General features: G+C 42.2%; 1 protein-coding gene across 1 annotated transcript; it reads right to left on the reverse strand.

Moving 5' to 3' along the window:
* Positions 1-290: 290 nt before the first annotated feature.
* Positions 291-10,844, reverse strand: LOC109462322 (prokineticin receptor 2-like). Its single transcript, XM_019758851.1, has 7 exons — positions 9,953-10,844; positions 9,623-9,707; positions 8,650-9,132; positions 5,259-5,447; positions 2,894-3,059; positions 1,097-1,254; positions 291-604 (listed from the first exon to the last, which is right to left on the reverse strand). The coding sequence occupies exons 3-7, from the start codon at positions 9,123-9,125 to the stop codon at positions 355-357; spliced, it is 1,239 nt and encodes a 412-aa protein (XP_019614410.1). The 5' UTR covers positions 9,126-9,132; positions 9,623-9,707; positions 9,953-10,844; the 3' UTR covers positions 291-354.
* Positions 10,845-15,002: the final 4,158 nt, after the last annotated feature.

The following is a 15,002-nucleotide window of genomic DNA, read 5'->3' on the forward strand; positions in this document are numbered from 1 at the left end:
TAATAAAAGTTCTCTCACCTAGAGCTTTTGACCAGTCACTCTGGTCTTCCTCAGTAGACTGACCCAGTGAGGCTTGCCACGTGGCTTCTTTGATGCTATTTACATCAGTGCCCATCACCCTCGACTCAACCGCGACGGGGGCCGACATCGTCTTCCAGATACCTTTGCCATGATACCTTTGAGTCAGAGTTGACGTCACACTCAAAAAAGCCACGTGACAAGCCTCATTGGATCAGTCTACTGAGGAAGACCAGAGTGACTGGTCGAAGGCTCTAGGCGAGGGAACTTTATTGTGTTGGATCTATTAGATTTATCTTTAAACACGAATCTCTTTACCATATGGCCGGGAAAGTTTTACACAGTGAAGGCTTGTCTGGCGTGGAAGGACCGTGAGGATTGGGAGACAGAGAAGACGTGCAGTGTCCGCCCGTCTCCCTCCCCCAGTCTCTGCTCATCGGTTTGCCGGGAAACCCCTCTGGTAGACGAGGCCTGCACGCGTCTGTGTCGCCACTGGGTCCACTTCAGCCGGCATTCCTTGGCCAGTTTCTTGATGTACTTACGTGCGTTGGCGTTCAGGGCCACGTACACAATAGTGTTGATTGAGCTGCACAAAGGAAAGGAACCAAATCTTGTATTCTTTTCATGCTCCATGTTGACGATGCAATATTCTGTAAACGTCTTTATTGGGTGCCCATCACCGTACAAAGATCTATGATTGCAAGTACGTACTCTATTTGACCTTCTGAAAACTGCATGAGATGATTTTGAATGTCTCCTCTTTGAAAAGATATGCAAAATGGATTCGTATTACAGCTACGCTAAAGCTATTTATAACCTTTGCGGAATCGAAGTAAGTTGCACCGATAATTCCTCCATCACGTCAAATCTATTGCATAGTCATCCATTTCAGACTAGATCATTTTTTTTGGCTTTTCAATTCAATTTTCACGCACGTAGGCGCTACAAGCCGGTCTACAAAATCGAAATCCGACAGGGTTTTTAAAATTTCGGTGTTAGGACGAGGCATGAAATTGGTTTGCCATTTCCCATAACCGTATCAGAGACTGTAATCCTACATTCTAAAAGAATGTTTTACCCGTTGGACATGGCCAAAGCCTCCACCACGTAGTGTAGGGTGATGTTGATCCCTGATGTAGCCAGGAGGTGCGGGTAGAAGTCACGCACCACGGAGTAGCCGTAATTTGGTCCCCAACACAGGACAAAGAGGACCAAGATCACGATGAGCAGCCGGACCTGTGAGGAAGATACATACATGCGTCATTGAAATACATTTACATTTGTACGTGTCATAATACACTAACGGCCATCGGTAACTGAGTAGTTTGGGGTCGTGAGTCATAATTTCAGTACAAGAAAGGCGTTGAAGCGAGGGGCTTTTACGAAGCTAGTACTGAAATACGACCACATTGCCATGGGTGCGCACTGTAATTAACGTGAAGGTACAGGACGTCAAAGGCTCTCTCATACATGGGTCGCCGGCTTCCCATCTGAAAGCCGAACCCAACAGGCAGAAATATTAATCATCCTCAAGTTACAAACGCACTGAACATGCAGTATTACGTGTCATAGGAAGAGAAGTGTGAAGGGCGGGTGTTATCGTTCTAGGCATAAGCATCGAATCAATTTCAGGGCGGATGTGAAGAAATCTGTCTGAAATTGAAATTTACTGCCATTTCTTAGCACATTCTTGTCATCATGTTATACCTGAAGCATTTGAAATACATTTACGTAAGTAAGGCGTCTCTTTACTTTGGGGGCGTACCGCCCATAAATAGCAGAAAACTTTCAAAGATTTTACTTTTTTGGTACCTAACAAAATTGCTAAAACCAGTTTCCGATACAAAACAGTCAACCGTTTTTCCATCATCGCCATCGCATTTTTCCTCACAGGGCCAATGGATACTGTCTGCCAATTTGATACTGTCTTTTGCGGTCACCAAAAGATCTGCTTGGAGACTATCACAGGTATCAGCATGCTATGGGATAGGGTTGATTCAACTTACTGCATTAAAATCGCACTGCATGCCTTTTAAAAACACAAAAAGCAGAGGTTTACTCAAATTTGCAGTATCTGGTGTTGTGTAAATTGCTTTAAGCCCTTTTATACTAGTAATTAGTATCTGCAATTTAAAAGTAGAAATTTCTTTAATGCAGATTCGTGTGTTAATATGTATGCTGGGGTTAGAACATTTCAAAGAACATTTCTCGGAAGTGCCTTCAAACCAGGTCGACGTGCAGAGTTGAGGGTGATATTAGGTGTCACGCAATCTAGCCGGCAGCACTCTGCGTGAAGCTCTGGTAATCTAAGAGCTATTCACGGCTACAGTGCTAATCAACACCGGCATAGGAGATGAGCCATTCCCCGGGCCACTCCTCGTGTGATGAAAGTGTTGTAGAGTTGATGAGAGGGCGCTGACCGAGCCATCCGATAGGCAAGGCATGTGACCCATACTTCAAGGTAAGTAAGTATAGAAATGTGACCGATTACTGAGCTGCTACCTCACTAGACGAAGCAATCATTTAAGGCCAGTTGATAATGCAAAATTGAATCAATGCTGAATCTTTTTAATGTGCGAATAAATAGAATCAAAAATCAAGACAGACACACACAGGCACACACATACAAAGTCACACACACTGACACACAAACACACACACATATACAGGCACACAAACTGACAGATACACATACACATACACACAAACACACGCTAACAGGTACACGCACACACACGCAAACATACACAACACACACATATATAGTCACACACACTGACAGACACACATACACGCACACACACGTGGTGATAGACACACACACACACACGCGTGGTGAGAGACACACAAACAAACAAACAAACAAAAGCCTTACATTCCGCTTCTTGGATCTCAACATGGCGGCCTGCTGGTCACGTGTCTGTTGGCCCGGCACGATACGGAACCAGATTCGGAGCGCGATTCGGATGTAGCAGAAGCACATGATGACCACCGGCAGGGCGAACTCAATCACCAGGAGGGTCAGGTAGTAGGCTTTGTACCTGTTAGTCAACACAACAGTATTATTATTAACATATTCAAGAAATCATCAACGGTGTACTACAACTGTATTTTATTTATATTCCATATTACACCTTAAGGCATACTTATAACAAGAGCCTCCAGACTAGCCGTTGGCCGCCAACTGTTCCTCCCCACGACACCCCAGATGGTAGAAGTAGATAGATATTAAAGTAAGTAAGATTACGCCTTACTTTTATTTTAGTGTTCAAAATTCTCCTAAGATATATTTTTTTGTGATAAGTGTCTGAAGCCTTATATCTGATAGAAGGCTTCAGCCCCTCAGCTGGTTTTCATTGTTTTCTAAAGATTACAAAAGATTCCTGCTTGAAGAACAGATACTGATACTGCAGAATTTCCTTAAACTTTGTACAAGAAAAAAGGGCATGACATGTTCTGATATATTTTAGCCACGCTATAGATGCTGTACCGCATAGACATCCAAAAACGTTTGAATTCATTATATGCCAGTTACATAAAAGAAGGCCTTACGTATCTTATAATACTGCCGATCGAAATCAAAAGCCCTACAAGGCAAGCCAATTTCATTTTGATTTTCTTTTTTTCTATTTGTGATGCAATTAACTAATACGCAACCTTGAAATATGCCCCGACGAAAGTGCGTTTGAATGCGTTTTCCAAAGATAAAAGCGTATCAAAAGAATTAAAGGCAATAACATTTTTATGGCTGTTAAGCAGAACAACATCTTTTTTTTCAATTGTAAGAAAGCATTAGCTTGCTAACTACGTCCGCTCTCATTGTCCAATTTCCGTGCTCCGGACGCACGCACTTTTGTTGTGGCGTCTTGAATAGGTTTTAATTTGTTAGTTTTTTCATCGCGACATCAATCATTGGTCACGTTGGAGCCAGGTGCCTTCTGCCTTTGAAACTCTGATTGCAAAGGTTTCCGGACGTGCTTACGCACGGGGCTAATTATTAGCCTTCAGGTCCCACAAGGCCCTTTGGTTTTGGATGCTCCCTCCGGCTGCTATAGGTTTTCAAGTACCGTTGAAGTGTTGAAGTACCGTCTTCATTATTACGCATGCCCTTTGTCTAACATAAAGTTTCAAAGGTTATCGGGATCCAGACGCACGTACGCATTTGACGTATTCCACGCTGAAGCAAACTTTCAAATTCCAATTTCAAAGGTCCTCTTATCTTTAGGTGCATGCAGCTGGCCCAAAATGAGGGCGGAAGATGTGCATATTCGTAAATTTCAAGGTCGACTAATAATTATAGGTCTCTAATATTGTTGTTCAAAAGAAAGATATATTGTTTCTACGTCTTCAAATGTAGGAAAGCCAAGAAAGGTTTGGCAAAAGATCTTTGACAAAGCGGCCAAGAACGCTACCAAGGCCATCAGACTATCGACCCGATCTAAAGGAGGGCCGGGATGCAAGAATCGTTTCACAGGAGCTATTGAAGCTCTCACAAACGGCAATTCAAATGTATGGCTAAATTAGGTTTGAATTGGCCTTGCTGGGACTAGATGTCTGTTACTTTGCAATTTCTCTTTCAGTGATTTTAATCATTGAAGGTAAGGCCCTCCACCATGGTGGTTACAACACACAGATACAGTAAGACTTCTGTCTATATTCCACGAACGGGGCCGTTTCAATAATTGGCATTTTTTCCATGAAGGATTGCTCAGTGCTGCAAATAGCTCCGCAGAATTCAGCGCCGACATAATGACAAGAGGAGACCCACTGGTCTATCATTTGCCAGTTTTGATAATTTCACAAATGCCGTGTGGTTAGATTGCACTCTTGTGTTGCAATGTCTATGCTTCAGCACTGCCGATTTTTCATCATCATTATCGTCGAGGCGCTACCTGCTGTCGTCAATGTGGGACACCACTGCTTTCTCGCTCCCTACCAAATTTTAATTTTAAAAGTTACATGTACTTAAACGAAGAAAAATTATAAAAATAAACGATTATGTTGCAAACCCAGACGTCATTACCGTTGAAACGAGCTATAGGTTTCATGGAAAGTGTGTTTGTTTCTTTCCTTTGTTTGCGTACGTGTGTGTGTTTGTGTGTGTGTTCGGGTGTGTGTGTGTGTGTGTTTGTGTGTTGTGTGTTGTGTGTGTGTTTGTGTGTGTGTGTGTGCGCGTGAATTTGCACATAATTCTAGTAGCCAAAAACGTGAGAGCCAAGGTAAGGAGGGATGTGCCTTACGCGGATTCCAGTTGTATTGGCCAGAGTTGTCCGCAGAAGGTTCCCCGATTGTCGGCGTATGGCAGAGCTTTGGAGTACATGGCAGCGGGCACGGCTAGCAGCATAGACACGGTCCACACCAGCGCCATGGTCCCGCCTGCCATCCCGCCCGTCATCCGCGGCACGTGTGGCATCATGATCACCAGGTATCTACAGACAACAGACATGACGTGTGGCATCATGATCACCAGGTATCTACAGACAACAGACATGACGTGTGGCATCATGATCACCAGGTACCTACAGACAACAGACATGTCGTGTGACATCACCAGGTACCTACAGACAACAAACATGACATGTGGCAAAATACCTAGCTCAGTAAACAACGTAAACATGATCCGCCATAGAAGTCATGGAGTGAGATATGGAGTGAGATATAAAAATATTTTGGTTTGAGAGATAGAGAGAGATAGAGACATAAAATATGTTGGTAAGAAAGAGAGAGAGAGAGAGAGAGAGAGAGAGAGAGAGATGTACAAGGAGACGGAGAGACAGAGACAGAGAGACAGACAGAGTGGGGAGAAGAGGAGAGAGAGAAGAATGGAAAGGAAAGATCAATGCGATATTTGCAATTCAGTCAAAAATGTCGGTAAAATTCTTAATTCAAATGACATGAAGTAAACATTTGCATTTAGCTATTGAACAGATGGGCCATTTGTATGCACGTGTTATTCCCGAAAGACACGTTCCGTCAATTTCCGGGTAGTTTGTGACAGAATAACAAGGACATTGGTTATGCCTCGGGACGCTACTGGGGACAATTATCGGTAAACGATGGCTAGAACCAACTTCCAGCGCTCCATGCTGCATCTCACAGGGAATAGCTTAATGTAAGATTGATCTATAATGTATAATGCATAATCTTATATCGTGTGCTAGATTCATTCAACAGAACTGTCTTCAAAATCGTGTGAAACCACGCTGGGCTCATTAGAAGGATATTTGAAACTACGGACGTCATGATATGTCAGTAACGATGGTGGGCATGTTTTAAACATAGCACAAGCTGCCAACAGCTTCTTCTGTTGGCTGATAATTGCAGGCGACTGCGAGGTTTTTTTTGGTCCATTCTGTTTCTAGAAGGTCTGCAAACATATAACGTCGTTAAAAATTCGCTATACGAGTACGACTGTTCACACGAGGATGTACTAACCCATGTTGTATATTCATTCTGACAGCTGTCAAATCCCAGACGCCGTTTTAATTTCTGTCTGAGCCATTGGAGTCAACACAACAACTGTCGATAGTAGTTATATTTTCGTTGTACATTTGTCTACAAGAGAAACAGTAGCTTTTCTGTATGCCATGATGCATACAACATCATGACGGATTATAATCACATAGATAAGTGCTTTGTGAAATTATTCGTTATCACAGATAATATGTTATCACTGGTTTGATAGACAACACTAGATAAATGACATCAGCCCCCTAGGCGGATCCATGTCATTAGCACAGATGTTGTGGAATACTAAGTACCTAATGACAGTTTGATGTTTTCTTTATTTGCCCGGAAGGATACCTCGGCCTTATATTTCTGAACTAATAGCAGTGCTAATTGTCCTGATAGCTGTTGGGTCCTGACTGCTTGCGCGGAATTGTTTATAAAACATAGACTATCAAATGTGATGTTGATGAAGGTTAGACATCCAGGAATACAATACGCATGGGAAATTCAAACTCTACTACCCGGTAAACAGTTTTTTTTAATTCTCCGTAATTTGCGCAGTAGGAAAGTTTCGATTTCAGAGTATAAAATGCGTTATCTGTTTTTGTAATTTTGGACTGAATAAATAGAAGAAAAAGGTTGTTTTTTGTAGCCTGTGTGAGGCTCTACATGTTAAAACAATTCATTTTACACACGAGTGTGTCGATTTTATAATGTAGATGAATACATATAACGTTAATCATATTTCTAAAGTCATGGTACAATGCGCTAACTACACAAGACATTGTGATTGTAAAAGGAAGTCGGGAAACAGTTTTGATAATACTTAATAGCCTCAAAGAAGAAGAAACGGGTGATGGGGGAAAACAAGTCCCAATCGCCGATCTGACCTAGTCTGGGTACCATCCTATTTGTATGCCGGGGCTCCCATACTCGCTCCCTAAGAAATATTACATAGAAAGAGAGTATGGGAGCTCCGGCATACAAATAGGATAGCACCCAGGCAAGATCTGACCTTATTTCAGAAAATTGATTGATTTTCCCCAGTCCGCTCAGCCAGAGAAAACAACAGGCGTCGGCGTATTTATCTGTGATAGCCTCAACCGTATCACAGGGAGGCGTCAGACAAGTGCTTACTGCTGGTCCCGCTGGAATTAGGTGAATTTATTTCCCAATCCATCACTTTTGGGCCCAAACAATACGCTTAAGCGCCACGACGTGACTGGTGGTACTGAAATCTCACCAGAGGTGAAACAATTTAGATGTAGTGTTTGGTTACATCATGTTTGTATTTTGGGTTCGTGACTGCGCAAACCGGCTGGTAACTTGATTATCGGGCGTCCGTAGTTCATAGAAAGGGTAAAAATGAATAAGAATGCACTTATTACAGTACTATTACATGATAAGAATATGTGTCCAGACTTAGGGCTGGGAAGAGATTTGCGTGAATCTAAGCATATATTTTACTATATGTCGTCGCCGACGTGCTTCGGTCTTGTCAGACTGTACATATGGAGCTGTGCCCAGAAAGGCTTTTCTTCAAAAGTAGGAGTACGCGAACCAAAGCTTTAACAGCTTGATATAAGATCATAAAAACAGCCGATTCAACTGGTACTTAAAGGTGATAGAAATGTACAAATGATAAATAGAATGACCTGTAGAGGGCCCTAGGGGAGGTCGATATATCGATGAACAAAAGATTATGACCATGTGACAACCTCGAGCTCCTTCGATCAATAGACTGTCGCACGAGCTGATGAGTGCTTGTCAGTTTATGTGTTGCTGGAGAGAGACGTGACCAGTTGATCCCCTGTTGCTTCTCTATCGTGATGATTATAATGTTAATAATGATATTGCTAATGAAACAAGTAACGCTCGTAGTCCAGCGGTTAGCGACCCTGCCTCTGGACTACTAAGAGTTCGAATCAAGGCTGTTGTCGCTCACCCGAGGTACACGCTATTGTAAAGGAGTACAGTAACAGTACCATAGCATGGTACGTTTAACAGTGGCCCATTGTTCATTGTACTTGTCGTAAAAAGCTAGAGGCATTTCCCCGGCACAATAAAACTGTAAATACAATACACGGCTTTGTTATGACCAGTGGGACATTAACTTTTGTGTGAGCAAACATTGAACCGAGATCACTCTCCTTTCCTAAGAAATAAGATAACTTGAAGTACCTGTCAATGGCGATGACCAGGAGTGAGTTGGTGGACACGTAGAGCGAGGTGATCCGGAGATAGTTGACGAAGCAGCAGGTCGTGTCGTCGTACGACCAGATCCTCTCGGGCCTGACGATGTGGTAGTCTAGGATGAACGGCACGCAGAACACCGCCACGAGGAAGTCAGACAGGACCAGGTTGGCCACCAGAGCGTTCGTGATGGTCCGCATCTCCTTGTACCTCAGCACTACGATCATGTAGAGGAGGTTGCCGGCCCCACACACCACAATCATGATGCTGTAGACGATGCCGAGGAAGATGGTCGCCCAGAGGTACTGCCCGGCACCGGGGGAGCTGGGGCCGAACTTGTGGATGCCGACCTTCTCCATGTACTGCCGTAAGATGTCCTGGTAATCTTCGAACGACAGCGGCGGCAACGTGCCACTGAAGTCGACGTCGTCTATAGAACTGTTTGATGAGTCGTTCGACTCCATCTTGAAGCTATAATACACACAGAAAATAAATCTGTGGTCACTTTTCTTTTACGTTTGATACGTGCTAAGGGTTCTGCGTGATAAAATGTGACAAAAACATAAACACTATTTAATATTCAACCGTACTCACGTCAGAAACCACGATAAACCATGCTCTGTTACATCATATCTGAATTCGTGACTGCACAAATTTAAAACCGGATGATAATTTGATAATCGGGCGTCGGTAGTTCATAGAAAGAATGTAAATGAATACATTTCAACCAGCGACTGGCAATAAGGATATACATATATAACATGATAAGAATTTGCTGAAAAATCATTGGACATTTTTTTGTGATAATGATAAAGTTGATGTGCTGTACCATATGAGCTTGGTAAACAAAACATTTGGTTTATATATATCCGTACATGTATTTTGCATGCGGTAAAATATGTAAAGATCTGTATTTAAACATACAAAGTAACGCTTTTAATACTATACAGCTGACACTTACCAGTCCTGTAGAAATCACCCTCCTGGCCGTCCGTCTAGCGCCACGTCAGATAGAGAGCGTCTGGTAATGGGTCCTCTTCCCGGTCCTTGGAAGAAGGGACCATGCATTAATGTTTTATTATAGTCATTATAGATTACCGATTTTCTAAAGTGAGGACTCTTTCAGAAAACCAGGCCCAGTCAGATACTAGATATAGACGCAGCGATGGTCAACCGTTAATGCTCACAGAGATAACGTTGGTCTGCTTTCATAGCGAAATGCATTGTAAACACACAAGTAATCATTGCGCAGATAGCCATAAGATATACAATTGCAAAAATGTATCTTTACCTGATGTTCGCATCTAAACGTTTAGAAGAAGGAGATCCAGTTGGCCCAGGCCTGCTGCTGGCTGTTGAAGATGACACTGCTGAGTCAAACCAAACGATACGAGGAGCCAAGCTGTACACAGGACGCCGGGGAAAGCATATTCATATGCTGTTTAGGGTGTACGAGCAAAGGCAAAACCATCCAGCCAATCACAGCAGGCTTTTGTGGCGCTCTAGGTTGTGGACAGATAAATCACTGTCATCTGACCAATCACAACGGCCGTCTGAGTGTTGCCGGGGCAACGGAAATTTAGGGGCGTTAGACGTGAAAATGCGAGGTACGGTCGTCTCATGAGCATCGTTAAGAACAAGACAGGCATCTGATGAAAAGTGACGCATTCACAGTGACAAGATGGAGAAAATCCCATCGCGCTGAAGAGGTGCGTGGGTATCGGCCTGGCGCTTCAGGAAGCTACGGACGTCATCAACCTGGCCAACGGCCTTAGTTCCAAGGAAGTAAACTTCAAAGCAACAGCTTGACAACATCTGGATAACAATTTAGAAAACTAGACGGTGTCCAACGTAAGCTAACACCTCTATAGAAGCTTAGAGAAACTGTTTTTATATTGTCAAGATTAAAATTGCAATTCTATGCCCACTTAAACCCCAACACACTCCATGTCAATTCAAATCACCAGAGACTGAAAGTACAGTTTTCAATGACCGTAGATAGTTTGAAAGCACCGTACGTACTTGTACTTGCATTGACGCTTTAGTGCCCATTGAGTCTACACGTGGACTGCCCTTAAGTCATCGATTCCCAGCTAGTTGAAGAAACCGGTTACAGAGAAATGTGGTTAAAAATCCAAACATAACTGTCGAACCAACTCTTTCATGTCCTCCTACCCTCGATGTGCACTCTACAGGCCGAGAAATTCTTGGAAATGAAGTGATGCGGAAAGTCACTCTCTATTCCATTAGATTTTAGTCTATTCCATTAGCCGAAGTCATGTTTCTACGAGGCGTCATTCTGAACTGCAAAAATATGGCAAGTTTCAGGAAAGCAAAGATTAGACCAAGGGTTAGCAACTACAAGTGCTGAAAGAAGACACTTCGATGTTATTGACTTACTTTATCCTTCCACTTCTACCGTCTGGGGCGTCGTGGGGGATGTTATTACACAGAAGAAAAGATGACAAAGCTATAAAAATAGTACAAATCGAGATATTAGACGACAACCTGAATTTTACACATACAAAATACAATCATTAATGCATGTAAAACAAGAATTAGAAGCAGGCACAATTATTCTATTTTCATATCAAGTAGGAGTCAAATAGCCAGGATGCAAGGCCTGTTAACTTGAGAGCGATCTGTCGGCTGCTTGTCTAACAGGCATCCAGGCTTAGAGGCAAAGGAAGTCAAAATAACTTACTTACTAGGCTGTTTATTAGCTTATCGTTCTTTTGTACAGATGTGCGTCAGGTTAATAAAATATACTTGCTTTGAATAGAGTTAAAATCAAAGAGCACATGGCACACACATGAATATGTCTCCTAGATGATTTTTTCACACTCTTTTAAAAAAACAGATCTACAGTTTTAAGTTTCATCTTTTAGGAGCAAGGGAGCATAAGTACGGACATTTAAAAACTGAGCAACTTTTATCTACCAGGTGAAGTAACTAACATTGGAAGTGATAAACAACGGTAACGAAGGTTACATTCATTAGCGTGCAAAATTTTGTTCAGCAGGGGTGGCTACAAACAACAGCAAACACTCATTTCTTCTTTGTCTTATATTTAGCTTTTTCTAAACTTCACGACCGTCTTATATAGCTTACTTGAGAGGTAACGGGGGTTACAGAACTTTGCGACAGGTATGAACTACCTCGCACGACGTACAAGAATGGTGATAGGAGCGATCTGACTTGATCAGTCAGAGGGCCTGGTTATCCGGCTTCAACAGCCACCAAACTATTGTCGTAATTGAATTGCTACGTTTTAGGCTGCTTTTCAAATTTTTCATGTCTTCTCAGGCGACAGCCGCTTTTTAGAGGGTACCCGCGGTCATAATTTCTTCCAAGTCATCAATCAAACCTAATGTTGCGATACACGATACATTTTTCGTGAAACATAGTGTATTGGGGAAGTGAAGAAAGCAATGATGAGGTCCGTGACTTGGCTCATATCTAGTCTTCAAGAGTGGCGACAGTATTTTGTACATTTGATTAAGAATGAGTGTATAGCCTACCCGGGGGAAAGCCGGTGTCAGATGTAAGTAAGTGAGTATGAAATGATATATCGCAGGAGACTCGAGTAGACGGAGGTCGTTAACTCGGGAGGGAGCTTGAGATGGAAGGACGCCTACCTACCTAATGAAGGAGAGAAAATTCTTTATTTTATCTTTCTTACTCAGTTCGCCGCTTGCACTAACAGACTCTCTAAAGAACCCAGAGTGAGGAGTCCATATTTGTCAAACTGTTTGTTCAAAGGGCTTCTCAAAATACTGTTTGGTTCTTCTTTCTGTCATCGTGTGGAAGGCAGGATTAACGGACAAGCAGAGAGGCAATAAGCTTTGTGCTGGTAAGCATGAACGTCTGTTGGCAGTGACCCAACGTAATGTATTTGGGGGGTGGGTGTGGGAGTAGAATTTTAAACACCAAGTTCTTAGTTTATACACAAGTTCTCCTCTGGTCTCTCAGTCACCGACGAAAGCTAGTGGATACTAGCTGAAACGTCTGACTGTTTCCAAAATCATATCCAGTTGCTTGAGTAACTACTTTTTGGCGTATCTTATTACCTGGATGTCTAACCTTCATTGTTTTATTACTTATCAGGGACACGTGTCGCAATAAAAGTGAAAACATTTATATTTGCTATTGTTATTTTAAATTTCTTGCGATAATTTCTCTACGTATTCCTCAATGATCATCATTCGATATGAAAGTAAGCGAAGTTTTTATGAAATCACACGAAATCCATGTGTGTACGTCTGATGGTTTTGTCCTGACTTGATTATAAGAAAATTTGATTATCTTGCTTCCCTGCATCAGCTGTTGTTTCTATGAACGTGTAAATAGATTACATTCACCTACTACGATCGCAAGCAGGCGGATGGTAACATGTTGTTGTTTTTTTCTTAATCTATACGCCCACCCACCCACTCCTCAAACATAATTAGAAAAGGATCCGGTTCCCAGAAGCAGATTGAAACTACTTGAAGAAATGGAAATCGACACGTGGCTCCGCAAACCGTTCTAAATACGGAACAAAGAAAATAAAAAGGAAAACACTGAACAAGATTTGAAGAAGACTCTCTTGCTTATTTTATTTTTTTTTTATTACGATTTACCACATTTGTGAAAGGATTGACATAACAGGTGAAGGTCTGGGAAGGTCTGGGAAGGTCTCCTGCTCTTTTCAATAAGTGCGGTGGGTTCTTTAACGTGCGTGGGGTGTGGCTCTCCCAAACACGGGACCTCCATTTAACGTCCTATCCGAGGGACGTCCCTAGCCGAAGCTAGGTACTCATTTACACTTGAGTGAAGTGAGAAAAGTCGTGTAAAGTGCCTTTCCCAAGGGCACAAAATCGATGACATGGGCAGGGTTCGAACCCACGACCTCTCGGGTGTGAGCCGAACGCGCTACCGACTGCGCCACACGACCCCACTAGCTTAGGAGATTCATTAATTAACATTGCCAAAAACATGTACACTATTGAGGCCTCAGCGTTGTGTTGCAGTTTTCTGGTTCAAACGTTTTCGTATCTGTTGGTTTTAAAAGCTTGTCAGGTTTAAGTATCTGTGTTTTATTGAACCTTACAAACGCTAAAATGCTATTCTCCAAGCAGAGGCTTGGGTTTTGACTTATTTTTGGTGTGTTTTAAGGCTTTTTATTGGGCTTTCCTTTTTGCACTGGTAGTTTTTATGCCAACCCCAAAAATTATGCAAAAAAGAAAGCACAATAAAATAAAAACATACAAACACGCCAAGAAAAGGAAAAACCCAAAGCTCTGCATGAAGAGTAGACAAAGGCAGGCTGAGTCCTCCCAGGGTGTACACAGACTAATGAGAACCCACCATGATGAATCGGCCTGTAGATGTGGGGGCGAAGTTCCAATCAGTCGGTCGATAGTACACGTACTTTCCAGAACTACACATATATCTTAGAAGTGTAAAAACAATTAACCACATGAAATAGTTGATGCTGTACAATTAAATCTCTTATTACTAAAAAACATTAGATTCCATTTAGAAGTGCCAATTCTTTGGACGAAAAGTATTGACTAAAGGTGTAAAAGATCGGCATGGTTACGAATATAAAAAGATATTAAAGATATATATTCTTATATATATCCATTGAATCCGCGATGTGTTGACAGCTACATCTTTGAAAATATATCTCTTTTGGCTTTGAGCTAAAGAATTGATTAATTCTCACTCCTATCGTTTCATAGCAGGCTTCTGGTGCCCCGCTTTTTTATTTGCCGTATGCACATCAAATGCAAGCTCCGCAGGCATCGTGGGTTTCTAGATGAAAGGGCAACCATCAGACGACCCCGCCGATCAATAGACAGTGTGTAATTGGTAAAAACCAACAGCACGTATCGCTCCTGCGGTTTACCGCCGCAAATTAGACAGACGTCTCCATTTGACATGCATATCTAAGGGCAGATCCACGATTATGGGTAGGCCAAGGTTGAAAACTGTCATCTACAGGCAACATTGCCATCCTTCAGTCGATTTTACATCTAGACTGCTCAATTGGCTTTATAGAAAAAAACCCAGAAACCATTTATAACTCCCAACCTGTCCTTAGGCCGCTGCATCTGCAATCTTTATCTATTTGGGAAATGTAAGTTACATAATGTTGCAATTTTATAGTAGGAGGGATTATCTCCTTGTTATATTTACCGAAGGAAAACATATTATTTTTGTTACGTTTCCTCCACTTCTCCAAACGCTGACCAATGACCTGATTTGTTGATGCCTCTCATCATGGTAACTGGTGTTGGCTTACATAATGTTGCAATTTTATAGTAGGAGGGATTTATACTCCTGTCACCATATAT

The sequence above is a fragment of the Branchiostoma belcheri genome, unplaced genomic scaffold, assembly GCF_001625305.1.
Source record: "Branchiostoma belcheri isolate BF01 breed outbred unplaced genomic scaffold, Haploidv18h27 scaffold115, whole genome shotgun sequence".
In the NCBI taxonomy this organism is placed as follows: Eukaryota; Metazoa; Chordata; class Leptocardii; order Amphioxiformes; family Branchiostomatidae; genus Branchiostoma; species Branchiostoma belcheri.